General features: G+C 49.4%; 1 protein-coding gene across 4 annotated transcripts in view; it reads left to right on the top strand.

Annotated features, from left to right (window-relative positions):
- The window catches only part of LOC141941197 (uncharacterized), a 61381-nt gene extending 49657 nt beyond the window's left edge, over positions 1-11724 (top strand). For all 4 annotated transcript variants that reach the window (XM_074863508.1, XM_074863507.1, XM_074863506.1 and 1 more), the window contains one exon: positions 9292-11724. In XM_074863508.1, coding sequence (XP_074719609.1) covers positions 9292-9420 — 129 coding nt within the window. In that variant the 3' untranslated portion in view covers positions 9421-11724. The remainder of the gene's footprint in view (positions 1-9291) is intronic.
- The last annotated feature ends 2380 nt before the right edge of the window (positions 11725-14104 follow it).

The following is a 14104-nucleotide window of genomic DNA, read 5'->3' as shown; positions in this document are numbered from 1 at the left end:
AAAGTGTCAGCCAGTGTAACATCTGTAACTGGAAGCAAGGGACTGGTGTGGGTGAGGGGTACACACATGTGCATGGGTATTTTAGCATCCAGAGCATGCTTGCGTGGTGCAGCTGGGTGTTACATGGAGACACTTCCTTAGTGCTAGGAGGATGACTGTATGCGCATGTGCTCTCAGGATGTGACTGCCTCTGCCCTGGACCAGGCTTGGTCAGCTTTAGCCAGCTCTGAATGCAGAGACCCATCTTCCAGAGTCTGTCTTTAATACCAAAAGTCTTCAGTTCTCCAGGCCCTCTTGGGATGAGGGTTACAAGTCTGTCATCTAGTCCTATTCTTGTTCTTCATTCACAAACTTCTACATGCAGTCTCCAAGTGGGATTGGTGGAGCTGGGATTATCTCAGCAGTAGTAGGTGGGTAGAAGACACAACTGGCAAGCCCCTGGGTATCTCAAGAGCTCTTGTTGGGGCAGGCAGAGAGGGGGTAAGGCCAATCTGATAACCTGGCTGATCAGAGAGATGTTTTCTGCTATGTAAAAATAAAATAAGAATTTTAAATCAGAACATAAACCCCTTGTGCTCTTGCCTTGATCTTATCAATGTTGAGAAACGCCCTCTGCTTGGACAGGGGCCAGATCCCTGGAATGACTTCCCTGTCTCTTATCTCTTGTGTCTGCATCCTAAAAGGCCACTGCAGAAACATGCTGGGTTTTCCTCTCCTAAAACAAGGGACCTTTTTAGCTTGGAGCTGAGCAGGAGATATGCTGGCCTGAGCCTTCTTGGCAGATGCCTGAGCTATTCACAAATGTGAGGCATACTAGGTGACAGAGCAGTATTGGTGCAAACCTCTGGTTTGCACACTGCACAGTGTGAAGTAAGGATTTCTTAAAAAATCAGAAGACTCTTTGTGTGTGTATACATAATATACACACACATATATGTTGCCCCTTTCATCACAGGCTGCCAAGGTGCTTTGCAAGCATTGCTAAATATAACATCTCAGAGACAGATAAATATCATGATTGCAATATCAGAGTGAGTTAAACTGAGAAACTAGCAGAGAATGTGACTTGCCTGAAGAGAGACAGTGTGAGGAGAACTGAAGTCTGGGCTTTGAATTTCAAACCACATTCCTTGAGCTGTGTCCTTACTCATACCATATCATGCAGTCTAAACAGCTCTGACATATCAGGCAGCAGAGATCCCAAAGTGCAGCTTGCTAACAGTTTGTCAAACCCTTCTGCTTGTCTTTAGTATGTGACTGAGTGTCTAAACCTGAACCTGCCCTTTAGAAGCAACAAGAGAGACTCATCTGCCTGGCCAGTCACGTCCTTGGGTTACTTGCTGGGCAGAGGCCCCTCATGGACATTTTAGCACTCCAGTTCCCTAGGCAGGCTCTTGTCTCCTGTTGACGGACACATCTCTGCTGAGCAAAATGGAGAAGGTCCTTTGCTAAGTGAGAGCATGAATATCCATTTGCTTATTGGGGAAACCAGCTCCTCCCAATTCAGCCACCGAACTGCCTGCTGAAGGTCTCTGTGTAGTGATAACTGGCCCTGGAGAATTCCAGCCCTTGGTCTGAATAATTCCTGACAAGACTTTGTCCGGAGTTTCCTCACTGTGGGGAAGGATCCAGTGTAGCCAAGGTGAGAATGCCTTTGTTTAAAAACTATCCCAAACATCTGGCTGCAGTCATTGTTTTATTTAGCATTGCTTTTACTGGATTTCATGACAAAGGCTAAGCAGCCTTCAGCCTGTCCATAGCAGCCAGAAGAGGGACTGTTATGTCTCTCTTCTGCTTCCTTAAAAGAATTTTTATTGCTGCCTGCTTTTCATAAATTCCTGCCATGTATGCCTTTGCACCCATTAAATCATGTAAGTGCTTGCAGAGTAGACCTTGTGGGATAACCAAGAAGTCAGTAATCCAGACAGCACCATGACAGTAGTGAGTGGCTGGTGAGTCAGGAGGCTGACATCCTATTTTCAGTGCTGTCCTTGCTTTGTGGTCTGATGTGGGTTGTGGGTCTGGTTTAAGAATGGCAGGGGTGGGGAAGGGTAGAAAGGAGGTTAGGACTGAGGTGCAGCCCAGTGACTGGCTGCTCCTGGGACAGCCCTGTGTTGGCTGTGGCTAGTGGTTCAGGGGGCTGGAAAGTGACAAGGCATGTTTCCCAGAGAAGGGGACAGATTTGGTGACTTCTGGGTCACACCTGGGTGATGGAGCAGAGAGGGAGTGATAGGGGATGGCAGAGGATCACAGCGGCTCTGCCACTGTTTTCTGGGCAGAGCGTCAAGTCCAAGATGGCAGATCAGACACATCTTTTACCACCACATCCAGGCCCACTGCAGTTGCTCCCTGCTCCCCTTTGTTCGCGTGGCTGTGGGAACCTGGCACCCGTTCCCAATCCCAGTCCCCAGAGCTGTAATCCTCTTTTCCCACACACCTCTCCCATAATACACCCGCTTCCTGCTCTTGGCTTCCACGGCTGGGGCGGTTTGTCCAGAGGCAAGCACACTGTGTCAGCATGTGTTCACAGCCTGCTCATGCCAGGGTAATTAATACTCACTTTGCAGTTTTAATTTGGGTTCCCTTTAAGTTGAAAGTGGCGTGCTGCTCGGTGCCAGCCTGCCTGGGCAGAGGGAATCAGGTTGCCCTGGGCTCATGCAAACTGGAAGCTGCCCATGCTCAAGTACGTACCACGCGCCAGCTCTGTGAGAAGCATGGTACCTGGGGTTCCTGGCCCCAAGGGAGGAGGATGGCGAGGGCAGCTGGCTGTGATCCCTCTGGAGGGAGGATGTTCCTGCCACACAGGGAGCGCTGGAAAGGGGAAGGTGGGGAGGAAGGAGAGGACAAGGTAGTGTCACCTGTGTACAGACCAAAACTGCCGAGCACTCTACTTGGATGTAGCTGATTTAGGGTCAGGTTGTGCCTTGCCTGTGTGTCTGTGCTTGCTTGGAGCTCCTCTAGTGTCTGCTCCTCCATCTGCTCAGACACACACAGGCCTGTGGTGTGTGCAGGAACTGCTGCAGGTGTGTGCAGGGAAGCATGGGCCATTTCATATCAGAAGGAGATAAAGTGGGGACAAGACACAGCTCACTAGTAGGGGGATGTCGGTTCGTTCACTTGTTCCTGTGAGATTTGTGTGGCCTTCAGAGCACGATCTTCACTGGTACCCTGGAGGAGCGAGTTCCCCAAGCTGGCCAGAGAGCACTGACAGCCTGCCCCTCTGAATGACCCATCTGTCCCTTTTTGTTGTGCAGCCTCCTTCCTTCAGACTGTCAGGCAGGCAAAATCAAAGCTTGCAGTCAGTTTTCTCAAAGACACATCTCAAAGATGTGTGAGAGAGGAGAAGAAAGGCTTATCACACTGGTGCCAGCAAGGACCCATAGCTGGAACTGGCCTGTTTCTGCTTTTGGGCAAGTGACCAGCAAGCATCTGCTAGGCCCTTTGAAGTACCTTCCAAAAAAGTTCAGTGTTGTCTGTCTGGTGGCACCTCTCTGGTAGTCTGGTAGTTGCCATCTGACGACTCTGTGCACACATTTACAAATGTTTGATAGATTTTTTTAATTTTTTTTTTCCTTTTTAAGAGGAACAGTGGTGTGTTTGTAAATTATTGAACTGCTCTTTGCAATGTGGTTGCTTAGAAGGAAGTAGGTGTTAGGCAGCCTTGTGTTGGTGCGGGAAGACAGGCCTTTCAGCCTTTTAGGGAAGGGTAACGGAGAACACAGGAGAACAGTGCTAACTGTAAAGTCTTGTTTTCCTTGTCAGAACAGTGTTTGGAGTTGACCTTTCCTTGTCTTGGAAGAGAAGGGGAAAGAGTAGTTTTAAAATGAAGTTCTGTCACAGTCTATCTCTTAGCTATCCCCTGAAATTAAACTGCCTATGAACCTGGGGGTGAAGGAGAGACTTTCAGGAGGGAAGGGATTTGTCTTTGAAAAGTTATTCTTTGAGCTGCTCCAGGTCTGTGACTGGAATAAATTGTCAGAGGCCCTACTGGAGTTAATGAAGAAGCAGTTAAATGTGAATTGCTGCTCCACTGGAGGAGCTGGTCCTGCTTGTCAGCGACTATTTCTTGAAAACTGCCTGAAGCAAGACTGTAATTGAAAGGAAATCGCCTCTCATCAGAAGGTCGCAACACCTAAATGTTAATTAGTTCATCTTGGCTGCCTGACTAGGGCGTACATGTTACGCACAGGAAGAACTGAGGCACAGATGATGGGAAGTGGCTTGATCAGGACTGTGTCTGGAATTATGGATGTAGCTAAGGAGCAGGCATGAGGGTCCCCATCCCTTGCTCACAGATGATGGTTTCACACATCAAAGTTGAAGTGTCACCAGCTTTTTCTAGCCACCTGGCAGGGGTGAGAGTAAGGAGGACAAAGTGGAATTAAAAGCAGTGTACCTGTAGGTACTCCACTGGAGTCTGACAGCCTTTACTCTCTCTGCCTGCCTGAATATCAGTACTACCTCTGGCTCTGTCCACTTCTGGGCAAGGCAGCTGTCTCACAAACAGGCAGCATTTCAGGCAGGCAGCTGTCCTTGCCAAGGCTCTTCTGGGGATTTATTCCTTTCCACACAGGGTGGTGGTGGGAATCGGATGCGCCTTTACAACTTGCAATTACATGGTGCCTTTTATCCCAAAGGACTTTTAACAAGTGAGTCTACAGACTGCAAAAGGATCATTCACCCACCGCTGAGAGGCATCCACCACTGGAAGGCAGCATCCTTTAAATGGAGCTCAGTGGCATTTCTCAACCGCCAGGGCCCAAGGGTAGGAAAGAAGGGAGTCCTGTGCTGGATTGGCCCTGAGTAGGGGACGGGTTGGCAGAGTGCACAAGCTGATTCGATTTTGAATCCCGACAGGATGCTAGAGCTGTTATGAAAGAGGACCAAAGAGTATTAAGCAGGGCCTAGTTTTGTATCACCCCTAGCACACTGCGCCCTTCTAAGACATGGTTGTGTTTAGGTAACTTCATTTCCCTCCTCCTGTGGGGATTGTCATTCCCACAGCTGAAAGCACGCTTGGAGTTGTGCTTGCTTTTGCTTTGTACGAAGAAGAGAACCCGACTTCTGTGGAATCATGAGTCTAAAATTAAGGTGTTTCACAATCTGCGTTTGGGATATTTTCCCAGACTTCATAGGGGTAAGAGACAGGTTTCTGGGAAGAATGTGGGTTTGTATTAGTAGATTTATCCTTTACCTGTTTATCTTCTTATGTACTTTTTCCTTGCCAAAACATACAGTTGTTACAGATGGATGCCCATTTCTCTGTTTTCTAAGGGCTGCTAATATGATTAAACACCACAAGAAATGCAGAATTTCAATCTCACTGGTCTTCTTTAAGACACTTGCATCCACTCACTGTCTGTACTATCTTTAGGTGTGCTTCTTTGTTATGTGCTTCAGATATGTTTCAAGCCTGGCCGTTTATTTACCACCTGTATTTAATGGTGATAATGCAATTGGTGACTACAGTACAGGTTTGCAAGAGTGAATACATAGGTATGCATATATGAGGGAAGAAGTGTGTGTCTGGGTGCATGCTGACAAGCACATGTGACTGAGGTGGTCTATGCATAGTTGCTTGAAACCTGTGTAACACAAGCTAGCTCCCTTAGGAGCCCATCTAACTCAAATGAGGCATGCAATGAGGCGACATGGGTGTCTGCAGGTACTGAAACTACCTTCTGCTCCAGGCAGTTGTACAAGCAAGTGATGAGCTGTGCTCCCTCGGACGGTCCCCTGGATGCTGGTGGAGTTCGGGCACTGCTTGTCTTGAACAATGTGAGTCGACAAGATTTGTTTGAGTGGGAACAGACCTCCTTGTGATTTCCAAGTTAGAAGGAGGTTGGTGTGTGCACAGAGGGATGTGGACAAGTGCCCAGGGAAGTGCATGGGCACTGGGGAAGACCTGAGGCGTGTGAGAGCAGGTGAGCATGTGCAAGTGAGTGTGTGTGTGTCAGAGCTGCATCTGAGTGTGTGCGCCCTCCTGCCGGCAGCCGAGTGCTTGTATCTCAGACTGTTCTCCAGCTGTGTAAATACCTTGCTTAACAAATTGAGGGCTCTGGTTAATGATTGCCATTAGCGCAGGGCCCATATTAGGCTCCATTTTGTGTGAGTTACCCAGCTGCCTGAATGCCATTAGAGTGAACGCACTGGCCTTTAATGTCAAGCGTGGAGTGTTTGTGCTCTGAGGAGCCTCTGCAGGAGCTGGCCTGGGGTTGCTCAGCTGGGGCTGTCAGGCAGGTTTATGGGAAGCTCCCCGCAGGCCTGCTGCAGCAGCAGCAACTCTAACAGCCTTCTGTAGTCAAAGTGATGTCCCAGGCATCACAGGCTGGTGCTGGGCGCCCAAGAGGAAGGGCGGGCTGGCTAGGACACTTGCCCAGATTGAAGGGAGGCAGCTGGCCCAAGCAATGGGGTGGGAGGAACGTGTTCTCGTCTCTGGCAGCCGGCCCTATCCGTCTTTTTTCTGGGAATACATCTACAGAGCTTTGCCTTGTGCTACTCATCAGAGCCAGACCACCACATGCTGTGATCCCAAATGGTGTCGTGGACTAAGCCAGATCAGGCCTGGTCATCTCTAGAGCAGGATACAAGCTCTGAAGAAAACATGCTCTTCTGCAAGAAAAGAGTGGAGTGATTTGGTGCCAATGCTTGCTCTTCTCTCCAGCAAGGTCCCCAGCAGAGGTGCTGCCCTGTCAGTTGTGGGGTAGGTGCAAGGCAGACCCACACTGCTCAGGGTTATAAATGACTGCAGGTTGGTCAGGATGTTGCCATGAATGAGCGCAGTTGCATTATTGCTTCTCCTGTTACTGCCTACAGTTGGACACAGCGCCCTTCTCACCCTGCCCTTGCCTGCTGTTGTGGTGGCTGCGCTGTTGAAAGCCAGCCGTTGTCTTGTGGCCACTTAAGAGGTGCCACAATGAAGAGGCAGGATTGGGTGTACTTTGAGCTTTACTTGCAGCTGCCTGACCACCTGTGAATCTCTGCATTCTCATGTCTTTTCATGTCCCTGTCCTTCACCTCAGCCCTTGTTCTGTGCTTATCTCCCTTACGGTGCCCTGGGAAGGCACTCTGCCCCACACATTGGCACCAGAAGAAGACTCAGAGAGAAACCCCAGGGTGCTTCCCACCCAAAGCCTGGTGAGTTTTGTAGATGACTTTCGTCTGTCCTCTGGACCCGTCTTTCCCCAGCCTTTTCTTCATCTGCCGTACGCCAGAAATGAACTGATTCAGATGCCTTCCCTAATCCTGTCTGGCATTTCAAAATGGAGGGGACTGCCAGGTTCTTTGTTCCCATTCCCTCTTGGCACTGGCAGGGGACCTTCTCTGCTCTGGAGAAGGACAAATGTGCTGATTTATTCTGCCCCTTAGCTTTGAATAGGGGTTGCTATGTTACCCTCCAGCTCTGAGGCTTGCCAGAGCACACACCATATATAACCCCACAGCAGGTGGCTATTGAGTAAAGGCCCTTAAATCTGCCTCTCTTGTTTCTTATGCTGCTGGCCAAGGTGTCGGGGGGGATGTAGCAGGGCATGATTTGCTGGCTGAAACTCCAGGCACAGCTGATGCCAAGCACCATGATGGCATTTTCCATTCTCATGTGCCCATCTTAATTTGCAGAGGAGGTACCAACTAGGGACCACGCTGCCCACACTGGCTTTTAAAGAGGCCTTTTCTGATATGAAGGCTGCCCCATGGAGCTGAGCTGGGACCAAGATCCTGGAGGCAGAGGCTTCCAGATCCTGCTGCAGGGCTTGGACACTGCTGTAGCACTCTCTAATTTGGTATGACTGTTTGGGTGAGCCTGACCATTTGAGCAGCTTTCTGAGAAAAGTTGCATGTGTTTGTCCTTTGACAAGTTAAAACCCAACCAGGATAGAGGCAGGTAGTGTCAAAACATCACCTTGCCATGCTGTTGTCTGATAGACCTGACTTTGAAGTGCTAAAATGAACCTCTGTCTTGAAGGAGACAGCAGAGTTGGTAATTGTTTCTAAAAAGCCTAATTTTTTGAGGAGCAGTCCCTTAGTATAGGCTGAGCAATGGAAACTATGGGTCTTGCTAGGAAAGGCCTAGAAGAGACAGCAGAGTGGCATATAATACCAGAGTTCAGGCCAGATCTCCTCTCACTGGGGTTTTATCATTGTTTTCATGGAGGTTAGAAAAGCCCTTCCCAGCAGTGGTGGAAGTGAGATGAGGGTAGGGGACATTTGCATGAGTTTGAGCTGCTGAACTTCCCAGACTGTGACACTTAGTAGCTCACACCTATTCCTGGGGAATGAACTCTTCAGGATCATGATTAAATACTCTGCTGGCCCATAGAGCAGTGAGACCTCCACTCCTGGCCAAAGAGTGTCTGTGAAGCAGCTGCCCCACTGGTGCTTCTGCTTGCATAAGGAAAGAAATGCAACAAAGTTCCCAAGAAGTGAAAGGAAAACACTTCCTATTTAATAGAGTGGAATCACTTTGGCATCGTAATCCATCTGGGATCCACAGGTCCCAGCACAGCCTAGTGGGGAACAGCTTTTCTGGCCTGTCACTCAGTGCAGGGAGTGCATGGGTATTGCTGGCCTCCTAACTCCAGATCTACTCTGACTATGCTCTGAACACCAGGAGCAAAAGGGGAGAGAATGGTCTTCGGTGGCCATGGTACAAACCAGGCTGTAAGGCTTTCAGGTAGGATCTTTTCCTCTGAGCATCTCTCAGTTATTCCTCACTGAACTATGGAGACTGGAGCCAAAACTCTGGAGAGTTTCAGTGTGTTTGAAACTTTACAGATTAAGAAGGAGTGATTTGTAAATCCTTACTGGAGATCTGTTGAAAAATAAGACTGAAGAATGAGTCTTCAGAGATGATTTGGTTTATCTCCCTGCTTTGAAAGTGTAGTAGGTCCTCCTTCAAGGCCTAGTGAATCTGAATTTAGCTTTTTCATGTGATACCTTCTGGCAGAGATGCTGTTCTGACTCTGGGACTCTAAATGCATCATGGATATCCTGTTTCACTTAGTGGCTACAGGTGCCATGGGTCCTGGTCATGTGGGTCCCTGGGACCTCAGTCCTGGAGGCAGGGGCAGGACAGCATGGTGCATGCTTTTTTTCTTGAGGGGTAGGAGCAAGGACATGAGAAAAGCATTTCACTGCTTATGTTAGTGCTATTTGCTGCAAGTATAAGCATGACCACCCATTCAAGGAGGTAATTGTACCAGAGAGGGATGTGACAAAGCACTTGAGGCAAGAACGTCACTGTTTGCAGCTTATATGAGTGCTGACTTTGTCCCTCTTCTTATTCCCCTGCAGAGCATCAATGGAGGCCGCCCACCACCCCACTTTGTGTATGATCCATCCACCTTTGCCTTCCGTTCCCTCAGCACCTTGAAGCCGCTGAGCCCAATAGCTCCAGTAGAAGAACCGTCATGTGCCTACTGAAGGAGTTTCTCCAAAAACCTCAGGAACTATCAACCAACCACCTGCCTGTCAGGGAGAAGGGGAGGTGGTGATACCCAAGGGAATGGGTGGGAGAAGGGGACAATGACGCATCTTTGCAATACAGCCTCTCTGGCAGCAGGAAGCATGTGGCTTTGCAACAGTGCCCATTTTCATACCATTGCCATATCTGAATAGTGGCAAAGGAAGAGATTTTTATCTTTCAGGGCAGAACAAACCAGTCAGGTCCACAAACTTCAAGGGCAGCCACCAAGGCAGTGTCAAACACAGGTATGGTGGTAGTTGAAGATATCCCTGAGGGGTTCAGGGGCTGGTTTGGCCTACATGGCAGCAGGGATGAGTGACCAGGATGTGAAACCAAGTCCAGTCAGTTTTCCAAGAGTACCTAGGTCTACAGTGCTTTGCTATAGACCTGACCCTTCTCCTACTCAGAACTGAGTTTAGGATTGGAGACAGGAACTATACAGGGCTGGCTGCAAAGCAAGAAGATCCCTTTCTGAGATTGTTATAATTGCATTCACTTCAAGTTCTCTTGCGTGGAAGACCCTAGGAGAGGGAGGTGGGAGGGGGTAACTGGCACATCTAGATGTGTGTTCCAGCTGGTCTGCTGGCAACTCAGTGATATCATCTAAAATGGGATTGAAATGGGAGGCATGAGCCTCCCACTTGTAGACTGGGGGTTAGAATAAAAATCTAGAATGGAATGTCTGTGTTCAGCCATCCAAGAAAGCACAGTGCTCACCCTCAGTTCTCTCAGCATCATCAGAGAAGTACCTGAGGGTGACTGTGTGCTCTTGGGTCTCCTCTCTGCTGAGGCTGTCTGTGTTCTAGGATATGCAGCACTTCTCCATAGTGTTGTCCCCAAACCCTGCTGCCCTAACATGATGCTGAAGGTAACTGGTATCACCAAACTCCATCAAATCTAATGTCTCCAGCAAACTTTCCACTCCCCTGTTATGCTGGCTGTTAAATTCAGGTGGACTCTTCTTGTATCAGTGGAACAGGTATTCCCAAATGTAGCATGGAGTGAGGTTGTGTTGTGGCCACCTGTTGGTGGAAGAAACAGGAGGGGAGTTTGGGTAAAGCTGTGGGACATTTCTCCATAAATAGTCCTAAGATAGTTAGGACCGTGCTAAGCCTTGCTACCACTGGAGTTTGACTGGGATCTGGCCTTGAGGCATGTATGTGTTTTGTGTCACAAGGCAACAGCTAATAGAACAAGCTCTCACCTCTTGGTGAGGCAGAGGAACAAGGCATTTCCCCTTGCTGCACCTGCTGGAGAGAGTAACCTCTTTGTCTAGGTGTTCCCCACCTTGAGCCTGTATTTGACTAAGTGCAAGGGGGAGTGAGTAGTTTACTTCTTGTCTGGATCAAGAGGAGCAACTGTGAGTAATATAAAATAATTTTTGTTTTTAAATCTGCTCCAGTGTGGAGGTTTTTGATGCCACTCTTTGGATGAGACCAATGGTCAGTCCAGCTGCCAGGAGGCGGCCACACAGTGAATGAGCTTTCACTGGTGCTTTCTGAGCCCTTCACTGAGACCCTTGGGGAAGGCCCAGAGGCTGTGTAGGCCTGGGGACCTCAATCCCCCACCCCTACCCTCCTCCCTCCCCAACCACCTCTCACTCAGGCAGGCAGAGCAGCTGGGCAAGGCGGTGAGGGGACATCTGTCCTGATGCTGCCCCAGCTCTGCCTGCTCTTTGGCTCCAGACCGTCACAGCGGGGCCACCCCTTGCACCTGTGTCACCTCCAAGGGGTTGCTTGTGTTTGCTGGTGAGGTACCTCTGGCAGAGCATTGTGTTTCCGCCGATTCCTCCTGCCCCTGTAGAGACTCTACTTATCTTGTTTTGATGGCACACCTCAGCTTTTTAACTGCTGCCAGATCAAGCTGACCAGTGCAGGACAGGAACCATTGCTCCTTTGGACCAAATCCCTGTGCTCAGGAGAAGGGATGGCCATAGCCTGGTACCTGTCTGAAGGAGGCATGTTCCCCATTCAGGTGGCTGGGGCGGCAGCCTCCACGTGGCCCCATGCCCCTAGGCTTTGCTCAGTGAGAGCTGCCAAGGTGCTTGGCCCCAGAGACGTGTTGCTGCCAGCCCACAGGTGCGGCAGGCTGCCTTCCCCTGGGTGGGAGTGGGGAACAGGGACGTCCTGCCGGTATCGTTGCCTTTTAGTACTTTTGTAACTTTTCTGTCTCTTATTTTTCAATCAGAAGGAAAAATTAAAAAAAAAAAAAAACAAAACAAAACAACAATGAAATAAAGTGTATCAGCTGCTCTATTCACACCTCTAGTGGGTCTCATGCGTTTGCCATCTTCTGGGTGGTTGTGGGCAGGGGTATAGAAGGGGATGGAGTAGAGCCAACTGTGACACAACACTCCCAAATCCCAGGCCATGTCTGCAAGAGAATGGTTTTGAAAACGAACTAGCAAGAGCTTTTCTAAAATGAATGCTGGGCTCTTTGCATATAAGAGGAGCTCCCTGGGCAGGTGCTTCCTTTGACTCTAGCCCTGATATGGTATATTGGCCCTCGGTGGTGCTTCTCTCACCAAGAAGGTGCTTTGGCTTTTGAGTGACCTGCCTATTGCTGGGGGTGTTGAATGTGACCTGGCTGGAGATCTCTAACCCCCCAGAACAGGAGGGTGGGTGACCACACAGCTGGTCTTTGTCTTATCATTTTAGCCTCAGTAAGTCTTACATCTCTATCCCAAGATTCTCAGCAGCCCTTTTGCTTACAGCCAGAGCACTCATGCTCCTCTGTAGCATATCTGTAGCTCACCCCTTCCTCTGGATCTTGCTCTAAAAACTCCATCTCAGGTACTTGTCATGTGTGTTCCCCACCCCTTGTTATCTCCTTGAGCTAATTCCTGTCTCTCCCCTGCACTCCTAGCTCTCTATCTTAACCAGCATCTCACAAAGCTATTATCTATGTCCCCTTTTCCAAGGCCCCCTGAGAGATACTAGCCTAAATTCCCTTAGCAGTCCTACTTAGACTCATTCCCAGGAGGCCTTTTCTACTTTTCCTTCCAAGCTCTGATCTCCTCTAGGCTTCCTGCCATCTCTCTTATCTTGAAATCCTCCCCTCTGACAGCTGCAGCTCATTGTTAATTGGCCTTGGCCCATTTTGCAAGGGTTGTAAGGTGGACTTGCTGGCTCCCCCAAGCCCTTTGCTCTCTTACCTCCTGTACAGAATTCCCCTTCTCTGTGGTATTTCTTCCAAACCAGCCTGATTGCTCAGCGCACCCACCTTTGGGGCCCTACATGCTGTTCAGAAACGCAGTGTCCGCTATGGCTTCACAAAGCCTGATCATCTGTAAGCTTCTGCCAGGTCAAGCTTGTTTATAAGTATATAAATGCACAGAGAGGGATGTGCCAACCTTATATTGGCTGGGCTGGAGGTACGGACACCTATTGTGCTGAAGCCAGAGTACAGCAGGCAGAACGGCAGAAGGCTGGCATAAAGCTTGCAGTGTGTGATCAGCTAATTGGCCGGGGTTTGCTGGGGTGTAGGGCGGCTTCTGCTGCTCCCAGGGCTGTAGTCTGGGTCCCTGGCATGTGTTTGGGTTAAGCTCAATCGTGCCCACCCCTCATCTCTCCCTGCAAGCTGGACTTGCGAGTTAACGACAAAACAGGGCAGCTTTTGTGGTAAAACATGATGATAAACCTTGGTATGGCGACAACTCTGAAGCTAAAAGAAAGCAGGTTAGTGGTATTCACGAAGATCTTAATGGGGTACCTTTCAGCTGTAGTTACCAGTGTAGCCGACAAAGAAGGCTAAAGGACGTTGGCCTCATTTGGATGGCAGACCCTGGCATGGGGGAAGGGTTTGCCAAAGACCACTGCAGAAGCTATCAGCAGAAACCAGGGAAGCGAGAGCTGAGCTGTGGTCTTCTGAAGGCTGTTGTTCCTTGCTGTAGCCACTGCGCCCTGTTGCTGCCTCTGGCATACATCAGTGTGGGACAGCTCACCTCTGTGGCTTCCAAAACACCTTGTGCAAACGCTCCCTCCACTGCTGGAGCGGGCACATGCGCCGGCTGGGGCAGAGCGAAGCACTTTGCAAGAGTGGGCAGCTTGGTGTAGGTCCCTCAGGATCTCTGTTTTGCTGGAGCTCCTGGCTCCAGAGTTAGTCCTCCCACCAGGTTTGGGTTGTGGCTCAGTGGGGGAGCCGTAACTTCTAAGCTGAGATCTTTCTCTGCTCTGAGCTGATCTCGCTCGGAGATGTGCAGGTGTTTCCCTTCAGAGCAGAAAACAAACCCTGCGAAGAGAGGACTGTTGTGCCAAGGTGCAGCCTGGGCGTGCTGAACTCACCATCTGCAGGAGGGTGAATGGGGACAGGCGGCTGTTTGAAGAGCTTGGCCACGGCTTCTCTGTGATTTAAGTGGGACCGTTTAGGCTAATACTGTTCTCCAATTAAATTAAATTAATTAGGTTAATGCTATGGCCTTATAAAAATAACAGAGGGGAACCAGGCTCACAGCAGCAGCAAAGCAAGTTGTTCTATGGGTGCCCTGAGACTCGGTGAGTCCCTTTGCAGCCAGCACACAAGGTTGGCTCTTCTTGTCTTGTCCAAACATTGTCTTACACGTATGTATGTACACACATGCACACGCATGATGTATATATTTACATCTCTGTTTGTTTCATTTGTGCAGAAATCTCTGTACCC

The sequence above is a fragment of the Strix uralensis genome, chromosome 3 (genome assembly GCF_047716275.1).
Source record: "Strix uralensis isolate ZFMK-TIS-50842 chromosome 3, bStrUra1, whole genome shotgun sequence".
NCBI classification, from domain to species: Eukaryota; Metazoa; Chordata; class Aves; order Strigiformes; family Strigidae; genus Strix; species Strix uralensis.
Note: the sequence above shows the minus strand (reverse complement) of the source record. Positions and strands in the feature narration are given on the sequence as shown.